We start from the raw sequence: 15,690 nt of genomic DNA, 5'->3' as shown, positions 1-15,690 counted from the left end.
TTCAGGATCTTCAAGAGATCCTCCTCGGTATATTCTTTCCGGTGGTATGTGTGCCTCGTGTATCCTGGAAATATAGTAACATTAATATGAGGGCTCTTCCTATTGTCATCACTGACCCTGAGGATAACCTGCAATTTGAATTGATTAATAATTTCCGTATCGTAAGCTGGGTGAATATCGAAAACTTCGTTTTCGAGAACAGTTTGAAAATTTAGTTCCTCGTCAGAATAATCAAGGTCATCATTCTCCGTAGGAACTTCTACCGGAGGCTCTGGTTCATTTACCTCCTCCACCTCGTTATTGTGGGCCTCAGCACGTGGCTTTGGCTGGAAGGCAGGTTTTTTATACGCCGAATGTTTATTCGGATTAGGTTGCGAGGTGTTGGGTTGCACATGTTGCTGACTGCTCGAGTTTGCACCATGTGGCTTAAATGATTTATGTTTGCCCATATAAGTTTGGTTGGAATATTGGGGCTTGATACGCGTCTCCGCATTTTGGTTGAGCAATACCGCTTGGTATGCTTCCTCTAAATTTCGCGGTTTCGAGTTCCTGATAATGGAGCCCAATGGTTCCTGGATGTTATCCAGGTATTTTGTCACCGTGATAATTTCAATTATCTCGAGGCCGGTGAGCGGTTTTGATTGAAGGTTTGCTTTCAATCTGATGCTTGTTTCCTTCATCTCATTAAAGAATCGGCGGTGTGTTCTATCGGCTTTCCGCAAGCGGAATAGAGTCGATAGGTTTGTGGTGAAGTCTTGCTCGTCACCATAATGTTCAACGAGTATCTTTTTGATACCGTCGATTGTGCTGGGGTTGCCACTAGCACACAAAAGTGTGCGTGCTTCCCCTTTGATTTTGTTTTTTATAGCCCTTAGGTAAAGGCTGGAAATGGAGTACCCCCCACTTTGATTCTTGACTTTAAAGTCATTATAGAGGTCATCGACCTCCTCGAGCCAAGCTGCGAGCTCTTTCTTATTGCCCGAGAATTCGGACAAGAATTTGAAGGGATCGGGGAGCTTGAACGCATCTCCGCCCTGTTTATTTCCGACCGCTATTTGGCCACGTAGTTCGGTCAATTCAGACCGAAGCTCGTCCAATTCAAAATCGCGATCGTTTGTGTTTTGTGTTGCGAGTTGCAACTTAAGCTCTTCGACCATAGTCTTGAGCTGCTCAATCTCTTCAGTTCGTGTCGCGGGAGCCATCTTATACACTGAAGCGCGCAATAATCACCGCACTAAATTCACTCAATCACTTGTAAAAGAAGTAGAAAGTAGGGTAGAACTTACGTGATGATGAAGATCATCCGTGGGTTGCGATCTGGCGGATATCGTTCGTCGTCCGGTTGCCTTCTGCGTTGAGCGGTTCCTTATGCGGTCCGACCTCTGCGTTGATGCTGGAGCTGTCGTCGATATCTCTTTTCTAAACACCAATCACTCGCGTATCCCACTTCTGACACCAGTTAGGGATTTCTTTGTAACGAATCACTTTTTAAAAACTACACTTCTACACAATTTATTGTACGTACTTTACTTAACGACTACCTACACGGAATTCTGGATCAAGAAAGAGAGCGAACCACGCTGCTGGTTCGCTTTTATGAACTAAACGTGCTTACCTAGCGCATTCCATGCGCCCTATCACCTGACTGCCGTGCCGCATGGCGCATGCGCCGTGGTTCGCGCCAACGGCTCCTATTGGCTGATTCACCTAGCAGGATTTCCTAACGCTAATTATATTGGTTACCCTATTAGATAAATTTGAGGGAGTTTGTGCAATGGACGTAATTTTTGAATGTTTTCATGAAGTGACATCTTACCTCATGGCAGATGGCCTTTTTGCATCACTTCCGTTTTACGAACCCGTTTTTAAAATCGCTAAAAATCGATGAAAATGCACTAGTTTAGTGAATGTTTTTGCTGAAGTATCGATCAAATGTTGTCTAGTTGCTGCTACCACTTTGAAAGCCTAGCAAATGAAGCTAATTAACATTGTCCATTATGCCAAACGTCATTTATGCCAAACGTCATTTATGCCAAATGTCCTTTATGCCAAACGTACCAGACCCCTCATGCGCAAGCCATTCTGGATGATTTGGAGCTGCTGTGGTTCATGCTTCTGTTGCAAACATTAAAAGCGACACAAACATTTTTGCTCGGGCACTGCCGACGCCCGACGTCGATCCAACCGTCGCGACCACGTGAACGGGTTGCCGTGGCAACTAATGAACCGCGCGAGCCGCAAATGTCTTTTATGCCAAGTGTTATTTATGCCAAACGTACCAGACCCCTCCTGCGCAAGCCATTCTGGATGGTTTGGAGCTACTGTGGTTCATGCTTCTGTTGCAAACATTAAAAGCGACACAAGCATTTTTGCTCGGGCACTGCCGACGCCCGACGTCGATCCAACCGTTGCGCCGACCACGTGAACGGGGTTGCCGTGGCAACTAACGAACCGCGCGAGCCGCAGCAAGCGGATAAAAAATTCGAATTTTGGAGCAGTGAAAATTTTCTCGCGCAAGCAGGACGCGCCGGTCGATTGTTTTTAAATTAATTTGTAAATGTGTTTTGTATTTATTTAATTAGATTTTATTAAATCAAAACAGTAATAAACTCAATGCGCAATTCGTGAATTATTAGAAACACTGAAGAAAAGTGGTTTGGTGACGGAAACTGAGCTCAGTGTGAAAACGGTGGTTTGTCTATTCTGAGGAGCCAAGCGGTTAGGATCCTGAGAGAATCAAAAACTGGTGCTTCCCGTCAACACCCTTCCAGGAATCACACAATCTCCCACAGGTGAGTGATTTTGTCGGTCGATTCCGATCTAGCCACGCTGTAACAGCTCCGATATTCGAAAGGAATATCCCGCCTATCTTGATGCATGGGTTATTTCTTGCCGATTTTCTTTGATCGCAGTACACTCATTGCACAATTATGGGTCACACACAATTATTAGTCACTTTTCACTTTAATAGATAAATACTAAATAATTGCAAGCTTTTGTTAGCCATTATCATTTTTCGTTCATAAGTTGATTTCTTTTGTATCATTATACGTATCGCACACGGGCTTATACGTCAAAACATACATATTTTCAATAATTTTTTGCTCGGCTCAAAACCATCTATCAAAGTAACGCTTCGATTGTGAATATGGGAAAGTGCGTGCGCTGCTTTCGTAAGCTCTGTAAAAGCGAGCTTCAGTGATTTTCAAGTGCAAAATGGTATCGTCACCAGAACAAAGGTATAATTAACGTTCTAAATGTAGAAATTCATTTGACTGCAGCTAATTAAAGTTTATTTGTGGCAAAATTTAAGTGACTCATTATTGTGCCAAGGAACACCGAAAATCACACAATTATGGGTCACTTTTTGTGCAACACAATATTGACAGTTCTGCATACATGGGCATTGCATACTTTTAGGCGTTTTTCGGTGCATGTGTTGAAGATTTTGTCCCAATTTTGAAAAATTGATTCCAAATCGTGAAAGCACGCTTCGTTAAGAGGTTTGAGACCAGTTTTAGATTCTACTATAGTTGATCTATCGAGAATAAGTGATCAATCAGTGAAAAAAATAGTGAAAACATTATTGTTGAGCCGATTCCTCTTGAGTGACCCATAATAGGCAACAAATTGACCCATACTGTTACACAGCCAATTTTGACCCATTATTGTGGTATTCATTATTCACCAACATTTTAGTAATTTTCACCGTCTAAAGTGAATTTTACAAGCAAATTTTTATATAAAACAATCAAAAAGAGTTTTAATGAAGAGAATATGAAATAAAAATAATGAAAGTGTTGTTTTTGTATGTAAAACGTTTCACATTATGAAATGAGTGTTACTTGAGTTACCCATAATTGTGCAATGAGTGTACGTTCAAGAAGTTTCTTAAGCGATTCCTTTTGAACGCGAAACTGTACTTGAACCTCTCTGGAAAAAGTTATTGAAATTAACTTGTGCACGTGCTTGTACAATACAACACGTCTGATTTTATTGTTACGACTGACGCTACAGTAAGTGTAAAATAAGCAATAGTTAAACTACGCAGAAATAAAAAAAAATAAAACAAAAATGGAACTACAGAGTGAAAATTTACGTTGCTATGGATATCACAGAATACCATGGCTACTTTAACCTTCTTCGGGCATTAAAAAAAGTTACGAATAATGCATTGGGGTCATTATGACCCAGAAAATCAAACTCTTATAGAATGATGATTTTTTCACCAAATCAAATGACCAAAGTCTTATTTGATAGATAATTTCGTCAAGAATGTGTTAATATGTAGAAATTGTGGTTCCGGGAACATTGGCCACCGGGAATCTGCTACACAGAGCACCATGTCGGACATGTGGGATAGCACTACATTTTGCCAGTAGTTGTGAAATGTCTCGCATTCTGGACCACTTAAAAGGATACTGTTTTCGGCAAAGTTGCTCAGAAGACTAAGAGCTTTCACATAGGAAACAATTTAGTTCGAGAATCACTCACTGCGTGGCGCTAGTGTTCCTATAAGCTTCCAGTTCAGTCTGAACGTCGTATATCTCGCGTTCTGGACCACCTAGAAAGATAGGGTGGGGCGGGGCAAGATGGGTCGCATAAGGATGGATCACCATAACTTTGTAAATACAAATCGTATTGGTTTGTATTCGTCCGCGATTCTTTAATACACTAGTTAGCTATGCTAAAAGTCGATAAAAAGTTCATTAAATACAAAATATGATGTTAAACGAGCAGTTTTAAAAAGTGATCGATTTTGCACCGTGAAAAAAGTGCGGGGCAAGATGGGTCACCTTTTAAGTAATTCACATTTTCTCAACGAAAAACGTCAAAATATAAGATTTGTTCCGCATTCATATATGCTCCATATACATACTGAATAAACAGGAGCTACTAGTAAACATTTTATAGATTTATTTGGAATATAAAAAACTTTACGATTTGAGTGGTCCTAAGGCGTCTTGAAAATCGGTGTTTTCACTAAAAAATTATTATAATTTTATGTTATAATTTTGAGTGTTCATTCCGCTTGATTGAAGTCATTAATGAGATAGTCTTGTAATAAAAAATAAATAACTTTTGAATGCTCCAAAAATACGTTCAAAATTGAAGGTGACCCATCTTGCCCCGCAGCCGTTTATATGGAGATTATATGGAATGTATCGCATAAGAAAAATGGCTAAAAACCATTTTATTTTTTATTTCCAATGAGAGTGAATAATTTTTCAATCAATGCCCCAAACTTTTGTATATTCATGCTGGTCATCTAACAAAATTATTAATCTAAACAAAACATGAGTAATGCGCCCAAAAATGGCACTGACCCATCTTGCCCCGTGACCCATCTTGCCCCGCCCCACCCTACTGTCTTTGGCAAAGTTGCTCGGAAGACTAAGAGCTTTCACATTGATATCAATTTAGTTCGAAAATCACTCACTGCGTGGCGCTAGTGTTCCTATAAGCTTCCAGTTCAGTCTGAACGTCGTATATCTCGCGTTCTGGACCACCTAGAAGGATACTGTCTTTGCAAAGTTGCTCAGAAGACTAAGAGCTTTCTTATAGATAACAATTTAGTTCGAAAATTACTCACTGCGTGGCGCTAGTGTTCCTATGAGCTTCCATTTCAGTCTGAACGTCGTATATCTCGCGTTCTGGACCACCTAGAAGGATACTTATTGGATGGAGCAACGATCAAGATGCTCTTATTTAAGGCATCTTAAATAATAACGGCCCAATAATACTGTCTTCGACAAAGTTGCTCAGAAGTCTAAGAGCTTTCACATAGTAAACAATTTAGTTCGAGAATCACTCACAGCGTGGCGCTAGTATTCTTAGGAGCTTCCAGTTCAGTCTGAACGTCTTATATCTCGTGTTCTGGATCACCTAGAAGGATGCTGTCTTCGGCAAAGTTGCTCAGAAGACTAAGAGCTTTCACATAGAAAACAGTTTAGTTCGAAAATCACTCACTGTGTGGCGCTAGTGTACTTAGGAGCTTCCAGTTCAGTCTGAACGTCGTATATCTCGTGATTGAGACCTGATTTAATTCAAATGTATTCGAGGAGCTATAATAATTTATTGATGGTTGTGGCATAGACTAATTTCAAGACCTCGATGTACCAAAGAAAACCATTAAATTTTCTGTGTCCAGCCCGGTACCCAATAAATATTCATTACCGTGTAAATAGCCTTTTGTGTAAATTAAATTTTGCGTGCTACACCGATCTGACAGCTCTGACAGTAAGGGACTAAACATAAATTACGTAAAGTGGGTACCGAGGATTGTTCACAATCTGCGAACTTGACTGCGGAAAGAATCGCGACCATGACGCCGCTGGTTGTGGTTTCCGCTAATTATCATGGTTTGGTAACTTTAAAATTTATGAAAATTAAACTCTCTTAAACAATTGTTACTTTTATACCCTTTTTTTTATTCAATATATAGTCATGCATTTGTTTTTAAACACGTTACATTTTTTAACCGTAATCTTTCAATTTCGAATGCCGACACCGGGTCATGTCCGCCTTCAAGGCAAAGTCTCTTCGGCAAACAGGGCACTGGTACGGCTTAATTTTCATGTGGAACGACTTAACGTGCTGGCCGAGACCTCCGCTTCGTTTGAAAACCTAATGAAATAATAAAAGATCGTCAATCTGAGCGATGATGAAATCATTTTCAATTGAGTCAAACCTTCGGACAAAGCTTGCAGGCGTACTGCCTCGTATCCACGTGAGTCAGTCGATGTTGGATGAGATTTATCTGACCTCCGAACCGTTTGCCACACGTATCACAGACGAAGCTTTTGAGACCTGTGTGTTGAAGATGAGACTGATTGATAGCCATCTAATGCGACAAGAAGAAAATAAATCTTACCAGTGTGAATACTCTCGTGCACCTTCAAACTGTTGTACGATTTGAACTGCTTGTTGCACGTGGAGCATACATACAACAACCGCGTCGATTCACCCATCATCTCTGCGGCAAGGGGGTCCACAGAACTCGCTTCCTCACCATCCGTATTCTCCACTTTGCTACACTTCGCCAGCTGGAAGTGTTTCTTCAAATCGAACAGCTTGTCGAAGATCCGCTGGCAAATGCCGCACTTGTGGTTCCACTGTTCCACCGGTCGGTGGCTGGCCATATGTCGCTTCAAGTTGGACGATCTGGTGTAGGTCCGTTCGCACATGGTGCAATCGTAGCGATTGGTTTTGTCGTTTTTACGCGGCTTGTTCTTGGATGGTTCGGTTTTGCGGGACTTTCTCGATTCTTTAGCCAAGGTTGCCTTCAATTGCAGCTGTTTTCGTCGTTGGATCCGTTTGCGGCAGAAGCTTAGATGAACTTGTTGTTGCATCCGGGTTGGGAACCTACGTGAGCAGTAAATGCATCGGAAATGGACGACTGGTCGAACGTTGCAAGTGAAAGTACGATGCTTGATAAGCTTCAAGTGGGACTCAAATTTCCGGTGACATAACTGGCACGAATGTCTGGAAGGTTCCGGTTGTGTGGATGGAAGTTCCACGTGTATTACCCTAACCGTAGCGGAATCACCCAAGTTGATGGGCTCTACTGGTTCCGGGAGTTGTGGGAAGATTTCGTCCTTGTTGTCATCAGCTTGGATGGGAAGTTTGGAATAGCTGTGCTCATCCAAAGCGAACAATCCACACTGGAAGTCGTGATAGTAGCCGGAATAGTCTTCATAGTCTTCGTACGATTCTGCAGTGTCCTCTGTTTTCAGGTTGACGAGCTGCGGAGCCAACTGCTGCTGGAATCCCGTGTTAGATACTGAGGGCAGGGTTATCTCGTACGGCTGAACTTCCCTGATGGTGGCACTTGTAATGTCTACGATTGGAGGATACAAATTGACGATTTCTAGGATTTCGCAGTTTTTTGATTCGCGAAACTGCTTCGATTGCTGACCGTCGTAGTTTTGATTATTGAATAAGAGAATTTTGTTTTTGTCATTCGTAATGTTGGGATTCTTGATAATCAACGTGTTTTCGGGTACCTCCTTCGCCCTGGAACTTGGGTCTACAGCTTCCTCTTTAATGTTCAACAGCGGTTCCTGCTTGATCTTCAGCCTTGGTGGCTCTTCCGGAGCTTGGAACATTTCCTGCTCATGATTGTTCCGCCCACTGTACTTTAGTTCAAGATCACTTTGAGCTTTCAGCACATTGTCATAGAACAGCGAGAATCCGTTGATCATCCTCAAGCAGTGACCGCAAATTTTAGAGGGAAAGTAGCTGATCTCCAAATTCACAAACGGGAGGCATTTCATAATGACCGCGAAATGTTCCCGGCAGTCCACCAACAAACCCTGGCACCATTTGCTGAACACGATTCCGCACAATCTGCACGTAATGTCCAGCAGATTGGGATCTTCCCCAGAATAGAGATCTTCATGATCCGTGTCCACATGGTCCAACGAATCGGAAAGCTGCGGAGCGTCAACCTGCTGGACCACAGATTGTACGATTGCACTTTTGACGCATTCCTTCGCTTCATCGGTCTTCGGTGGATCGATGTAGGTCGCAATCGGAGTTTGGTGTCTTATCCGAAGGGAAGGAACTGCAGTACTGAATAGATTTTTCCTACAAAACAGATAAAATCCTTGAACACGGGTGCTTCATAGAATTAGGACCGTTCCTACCTGTACACACAATCCTTGAAATCGGTCGGCTTAAAGTGGCGGCTGCATATGGCACTCCACCGGGTGGGGATCCAGTCGGGACCTCGACCTGTAAACTGGACCCATTTCTCTAGTAGTTCGGGTTTCTTCAGGGGAAATCTGAGAAGAAAACAAAACTACATGAAAACTTTCACTTTTAACAACAAAACGCACTCACTTGTGATAAGAAACATCTTCCGCGTGCGCGTATTTCAGGTCACAATCAGGAACACAGCAGGACGCAGGCATTCCAAACTATTATAATAAATTTTAGATAGAATTTTATGTGAATCTAACTAAATAATGCAAAAAAATAGTTTGAATCAATTTTGATTGTAAATAAATAACACACTCTGGTCGATGAGGCAAAATGTCAAACGTCAAAATCACCTGATGAGCCGCTGCAAAGAAACATCTACACTGAACGGAAACATCATCCTTGAAACGAATGAATCATCATTCCAGCTCATCCAAAATACGATACGCCTTCTTCTGAATGACAGCTGATTCTATAACATTCCCCAGAAAACCATTTCCCAGAAATCCATTCCCCAGAAAGTACCATTCCCCAGAAAAGCTTAATATACTCTGCTAAAAAGTTTAATTCGATACACAAGCAGTAAAATCTAGATTGAGTTTAAATAAGGGCGAAAGTAACATGAGAGAGTTCTCTTCATCGACTCTCTCTTCTTCAAATTAAAGTGACAAGATGCAAGTATGGTTGAACTTTTTGGTCATAAATCGCTAGATTGCGATGCAATCTAGCGTCTAAGTGTAAAAAAGTTCGATTGAATTTGCATCTTGTCACTTTAATTTGCAGAAGAGAGAGTCGATGAAGAGAACTCTCTCTTGTTACTTTCGCCCTTATTTAAACTCAATCTAGAAATGTTGATCATAATGATATGTTATACCCCGGACAGACATGTGATACGAGTATGATTCCTGTACAACGGTACGCAGTGTCAAGAAAATTCTAACAAGACTGACTTGAACTGAGAGAATTTTCAGTATGGCACTCATTTCAAGCGTAATTGTACAGTGATTCTTGTATCACATGTGTGTCATAAGTATTATAGGCAAGGATTTTAACATAATAGTGTTATTACGAGCAAATATCTATTTCTTGTACGGTATATGTAACAAATTAAGGTAAAAATGTATACATACATACATATCCATAAAAATATTCTACAATGGTTCAAACGTTTAATTACCATTGTACACAGTTGCATGTTGATCTTTAAACCTATCTTGAAAGTTTACAAACTGTTAGTTGCGTTGCTATAAAATGTTTTGTTTTTGACATATGTATTTGTAAAAATTGTGCAGCACTTGTTTTACGATGAATAACGTTTTAAAAGTGATGTGCAAAATTTACAGAGAAAACGCATATTCTTCTGATGTTGTTCAGTGTACAAGATACTGAAGACTCAACTGACCACGTTTTTCTTTGCAAACGGTTGGAGGGATCCATCCCAATGGCTGTTCCTAATTATTCGCTTCAAAGGCTCTTCATTCATGCGGTATGAGAAGGGCTTTCATCATTATTCCAATACTATGGAATGGAATAGAAAAAGCATATGAACATATAAGCAGTTTTAATGCCAACAATTCTAAATATTTTTAATGAAGAAGGGAAAAAGTATCATTGTTTTCCTTTTGGCATTCAAAAACCCAACAATGTTCCTTCTTTTTAAACAATATTCTTCTTAAAATTAAGGCAATTAGTAAAATTTTTTAAATTATAACTGCTTACATTTTCAACATAGAATCTCCCTTCTTTTCTTCATAGGCTGTTCTTTCGAATTGCACTTTTCAGGAAATTATGGGCATTATTACAACCACCGGTGTTAAATTGCTGTTATAAATATTTATTATATATTTTTTTTCAAATTTCTAAACACCTGTGCTTGTGGTGCCGATTGTAACTAGCCTAAACATTGTAACTCGAAAGAACAGCCTATGTAGAAAAGAAGGGAAAATCTATGTTGAAAAAGTAAGCAGTTGTGATGCCGATAATTTCCTGAAAAGTGCAATTCGAAAGAACAGCCTATGCAGCAAAGAAGGAAAAGTCTATGTTGAAAATGAAAGCAGTTATAATTCCAATAATTGTACCAATTGCCTAAATTCTAAAAAAAAGCTTGTTTAAAAAAAAGAACAGTGTTGGGTTTTTGAATGCCGCAAGGAAAACAATGTCACCACAGACAAACAGACGTAACACTTCGAACATTTTTCGATTTAATTTTAGTCTCGGAAATAGGTTCGCTTAATTCTAAAAGGACTGAATTTGGCCAATCATCAACTAGGTGGCAGAAGTGAGCAAACGCCAAACTCAAACAAAAACTATGCGAGCGCCGCGAATTGGCAGTTGGTCAACTCTGAAATTTTCAAATAAACCGTTAAATCGATGTACGATGGCAATTATCAGAGTGTTACGTTTCCTTCTTCGTTAAAAAAATGTTTGAGTCGTTATAAGAATTGTTGGCATTACAACTGCTTATATGTTATCAAAAATTTTCCTTTCTTTTGCATAGGCTGTTCTTTCCAGTTGCACTTTTCAAGAAATTATCGGCATTGCAACTGCTTACTTTTTTAACATAGATTCTCCCTTCTTTTTTGCATAGGCTGTTCTTTCGAATTGCACTTTTCGGGAAATTATGGGCATTACACCTCCATTATGACACTCCATAATTATGGCCATTACGCCTCCACCGGTGTTAAAATTGCTGTTATATTTATTTCATATTTTTTTCTAAATTTCTATACACCTGTGCTTGTGGTGCCGATAATTACCTGAATAATGTAACTTGAAAGAATAGCCTATGCAGAAAAGAAGGAAAAAACTACGTAGAAAATGTAAGAAGTTTTGATGCCGATAATTTACTGAAAAGTACAATTCGAAAGAACAGCCTATGCAGAAAAGAAGGAAAAATGTATGTTGAAAAAGTAAGCAGTTGCGATGCCAATAATTATACCAATAGCCTAAATTGTAAAGGCAAATCATGCTTATTTCTGAAGTTTTTCTTGTCAAATAAGAATTTTTGGCAGGATGTTTCTTCCGGTGATTTTTTACGAATAAATATTTGATTTTTAGCTATTAATATAAACCATTCAGAATTAAAGCAATAGTTTTATTTTTTTCTGGGGAATGGTACATTCTGGGGAATGGGTTTCTGGGAAATGGTTTTCTGGGGAATGGTACGTTCTGGGGAATGGAATTCTGGGGAATGTTATAGAATCTGACAGCTGCAGCCAAATGACGAATAACTGCGTTTTCGAATGATCGACAGTTACTTACAGTCTTTCAATTACAATGCCCACCGTACGCGTCGTCATTAAAAAGTCGGATGAGAAGCAACCGAAAGAGGGAAAGAGGATCATCCGCATACTGCATGACTCCCCGAATAAAAAATACAGTAGAAAAACCGAATGTTGTATTGTAACAGTACTATTTAGAACCATATTTTTACAATAGACACCACTGTAAAAATAAAAAATACAAAAACAATTCAGTAACAAATTTTGAAAACGACGTATAATCAATGCTACACCATTGATTATACGTCGTTTCCAAAATTTGTTACTGAATTAGATGTAATGTAAACACCATGCCGTGAATTGTAAATAAGATTTTTACAATATATTATACAGGTTGTTAAGTATCGTAACAATAAAAAAAAAATATTTTTCTCCATATATATATTTTTTTGCAAAACCATACATTTTATTGTTAATGAATTGTTCAAAAAACTGATACGTGGGTTTAAATATACCGTACATTGTATGGTACATGAATGGTTTCAAACAATAAAATGTACCGTAAATAAATTGTTTTTAATTGTAATTTCACTACTGGTTATACATTTAATCAAATGGTTTTGGAATGGTTTTCTTTTGTTATGTTGTATTGTTTTACATTACATAAACCATATATTGTTATATTATCTTGCCATTTTCCTCCTGTTAATGGCATCTTAGGCTTATTAGATTTATTAGAATGCGCTTTGGGAATTATCCAGAGCGTTTTGGATAACCCTTCATGTATAGGATCGCCCAGGTATCAGAAGGCTGGCTCCAGAGGCACGTTATCCTCCATTTGGGACATTTGTGCCATCGCCATACATATGAGCCTATTTCATCATTTACCTGAGGGAGAATGGGACAAGGAATGGGAATTGGGAAAGGGAAAGGTGATGAAATAGGAAGGGGTGCCCTAGAAGAGGGAATGAACGCATAAGCGCAACGAGAGCTCATAGCTCATACCACAACGGAGTTAATCAGTGCCCTGAAAAGGACACTGTATAGGATCGCCCAAGTCTAAGTCTGAGTAGTCTCTGATTGCATTAACAGTTGAAGCTCAGGCTCCCATGCCCCACCAGCCAGATAACCGGGTTTTGCAAACTAAGCATTATTTGTGGCAACACTTTGAGCGGCATGATGGAACTATGCCGAGCGCGCTAAGTGTTATTAGACCACTAATGTAGTTACAGCGTGCTTAACCGTTATTGCAATATTGAGGCACCAGTTAGACTAAAGTTTGAAATACATAACAACTCATGAGAAAACTGTCAAGTTCGATTCAAATATAAGTTAGGTTAAAAAGCGAACCCGCAGACGAACCTATATTAGAAGTCATTTCAGTGTTCAGTCCAGTCCATAGGTTATGGCTCTACGTCAAAGATAAAGTTTGTCAATCGCGTTTGATTCGATTGTGGTCGAAGGCAAGTTCACATGAGAGAAGAGGAGAAAACTCCCTTCAATGCAAATACCGATAGGATAGTGTTGAACTCATCCACTGATTTACGGTAATCTGACCTGCATCTTTCCGGGTTGGCCTACATTCGTATTTCTCTCATCGCACTCTACACACCTAGCCCGCCATATCTCTTGGACCCCTGCTTGGACCTTCAGTTCTTAGGACATCTGGTTTACCACTGATTTAAACATGTTATTGACTATAAATTGATGTTTCAACTTATTCACTTTTTCTCTTTCCTTTCCTTTGCATCAAAAAAGTCACAAACATCAACAAAATCTTAAACTGAATAAATAATTTAAAATTCACGGAAAAAAAATGTTTCGGAAAAGTGAATGGTTCAAACGTAAGAAAAACAGTATGATATATTACATAAAATCCAATGTAAATGTATAGTATAGCGAACCATTTCATTATAATACACTTTATTGTAGCTGGTACACTGTATGGTGCAGGAATGGTTTTCGCCAAACACCCTATGGTTAGTTTTTATTCGGGCAGTCTGTTGATGTTTACTAGGAACTCAGGTAGTGTTCGTGAGAGAGCCAATCAAGTGGTTTATGAACAGCGTGAACAGCACTGAGAATTTGTTTGCAGCTGCACTATTTTGATTCATTGTATGCATTCATCTCATTCGTAAATAAAAAAAAATACCGAATTTGGATCGCACGTGTTCGCCGGTCGCAGAATCCAAAAAAATGTTTAAATTTTCTTTTAATCAGCCGGACGAGTCTGCAGATGAGAAAGACACAGAAAAAGGTAGATTCCAACAATAAAGTAACGTATTTTTCATTCAAGTTTCCTTGACCCGATAAATGTACAAGATGGTTCACGTATGATTAATAAATTCATTACAATTACAATTTCCAGCGCCCGAAACGCAAACCGCCGAATACGAATGTGAAGAAGTGCTGCTCAACGATGAACTCAAACAGGGAATCACCATCAACCCCGACCAGTTGCATGTCTTTCCGGCCAGTGTGGACCTCCTGGTGGAATATCTAAACTGTGTATCCATCCCGAAGGAAGAGCTGGGCTTGGACATCCTATCCGCCGAGATGGACCATTCCGACTTGATTCCGGGTCGCTACGAGGGCGGCCTCAAGGTTTGGGAATGCACCTTCGATCTGGGCGAACTGATGGTCGAAAACGAGGAGTACCGGGGGTTGTTCGAGAAGGGGACGGTTCTCGACTTGGGATGCGGTGCCGGGATTCTCGGGATTTTGGCTGTAAAGCTTGGAGCTTCCAAGGTGGTCTTTCAGGATTATGTGAGTCACAGTTCGTCATAAAAATGACCAAAACTCTAGGTATTAATCAATCGAGTCAACTACTTCCAGAACAGAGACGTGCTGGAGAAGGTCACGGTTAAAAACTACTCCTGCAACTGTCGTGGTACGGAAGCGGAAGTCGATGAGAAATTCTCATCCGATGGAGAGGTGCAATTCTTTTCCGGTGATTGGTCCAGCTTTGTGGACAAAGTTGAGGACCAGTATGATGTGATACTGACTTCGGAAACCATCTACAGTCCGGACAATTATGCAAAACTGATAAATTTGTTTAAGGAGAAGCTTAAGCCGAGCGGCGTCATGTAAGTGTGCTACATTTAAGAAGCAATAGCATGCTTATTAATCTTCTATTCTAGATTGCTGGCAGCGAAAACCTACTACTTTGGTGTGGGTGGCAATTTGAGACTGTTCGAAAAGGAATTGGAATCTGATGGTTACTTCACATTCGATAAAATCTGGGAGTGTGAAAGTGGTGTCAAACGAGAGATTCTGAAAATAAAGATCAAATCGTAATCGATCAGTACTGTCCAAATGCATTTGAGTTTACTCCGATAAGCACAAGTTGACGCAACGAAGAAACCCGGCGATCAAACGACCGGCACAAAGACTAGCACTGGAATAATCTGAAAAGCGATTTGATCAAGATTGTGCGATTATTAGTGATCAGGCATTCTCCTGTATGAAGGGCCAAAAAGGGTTTTGCAGACCCGCAAGCAGAGACACTTGCGCGAAACCCGCGTCAGAGGAAAAAAATCTCCTTCCAAAAGAAAGTTCTCACTGCAAAATCAAGCCCTCGATTGAAAGAACTGTTAAACAAGGAGGAGGTAGTCCAAACTAACGAAAAAATAACTACTGGCCCCTATAGACAGTTAAGGGTCGATTCACTCCCTGTAATGGTGAGACATGTAGATAAAACGATTGAGGAATGTAAGGCAATCATTGGGGACAACACTAGTCGTCTCAAAGTATCAAATCCAGTTCT

At 39.9% G+C, this 15,690-nt stretch overlaps 2 protein-coding genes across 2 annotated transcripts; one reads left to right on the top strand and one right to left on the bottom strand.

Annotated features, from left to right (window-relative positions):
* Positions 1 to 6,173: 6,173 nt before the first annotated feature.
* Positions 6,174 to 9,000, bottom strand: LOC109411730 (zinc finger protein 37A). Its single transcript, XM_019685314.3, has 5 exons — positions 8,845 to 9,000; positions 8,649 to 8,786; positions 6,875 to 8,589; positions 6,692 to 6,810; positions 6,174 to 6,627 (listed from the first exon to the last, which is right to left on the bottom strand). Exons 1-5 carry the CDS (start codon positions 8,913 to 8,915, stop codon positions 6,478 to 6,480), a joined length of 2,193 nt encoding a protein of 730 aa, XP_019540859.3. The 5' UTR covers positions 8,916 to 9,000; the 3' UTR covers positions 6,174 to 6,477.
* A 4,932-nt stretch (positions 9,001 to 13,932) lies between these two features.
* On the top strand, positions 13,933 to 15,228 carry LOC109421405 (histidine protein methyltransferase 1 homolog). The gene is made up of 4 exons (XM_062854698.1): positions 13,933 to 14,181; positions 14,293 to 14,690; positions 14,760 to 15,010; positions 15,065 to 15,228. Exons 1-4 carry the CDS (start codon positions 14,121 to 14,123, stop codon positions 15,219 to 15,221), a joined length of 867 nt encoding a protein of 288 aa, XP_062710682.1. The 5' UTR covers positions 13,933 to 14,120; the 3' UTR covers positions 15,222 to 15,228.
* The last annotated feature ends 462 nt before the right edge of the window (positions 15,229 to 15,690 follow it).

Source organism: Aedes albopictus, chromosome 2 (assembly GCF_035046485.1).
Source record: "Aedes albopictus strain Foshan chromosome 2, AalbF5, whole genome shotgun sequence".
NCBI classification, from domain to species: domain Eukaryota; kingdom Metazoa; phylum Arthropoda; class Insecta; order Diptera; family Culicidae; genus Aedes; species Aedes albopictus.
Note: the sequence above shows the minus strand (reverse complement) of the source record. Positions and strands in the feature narration are given on the sequence as shown.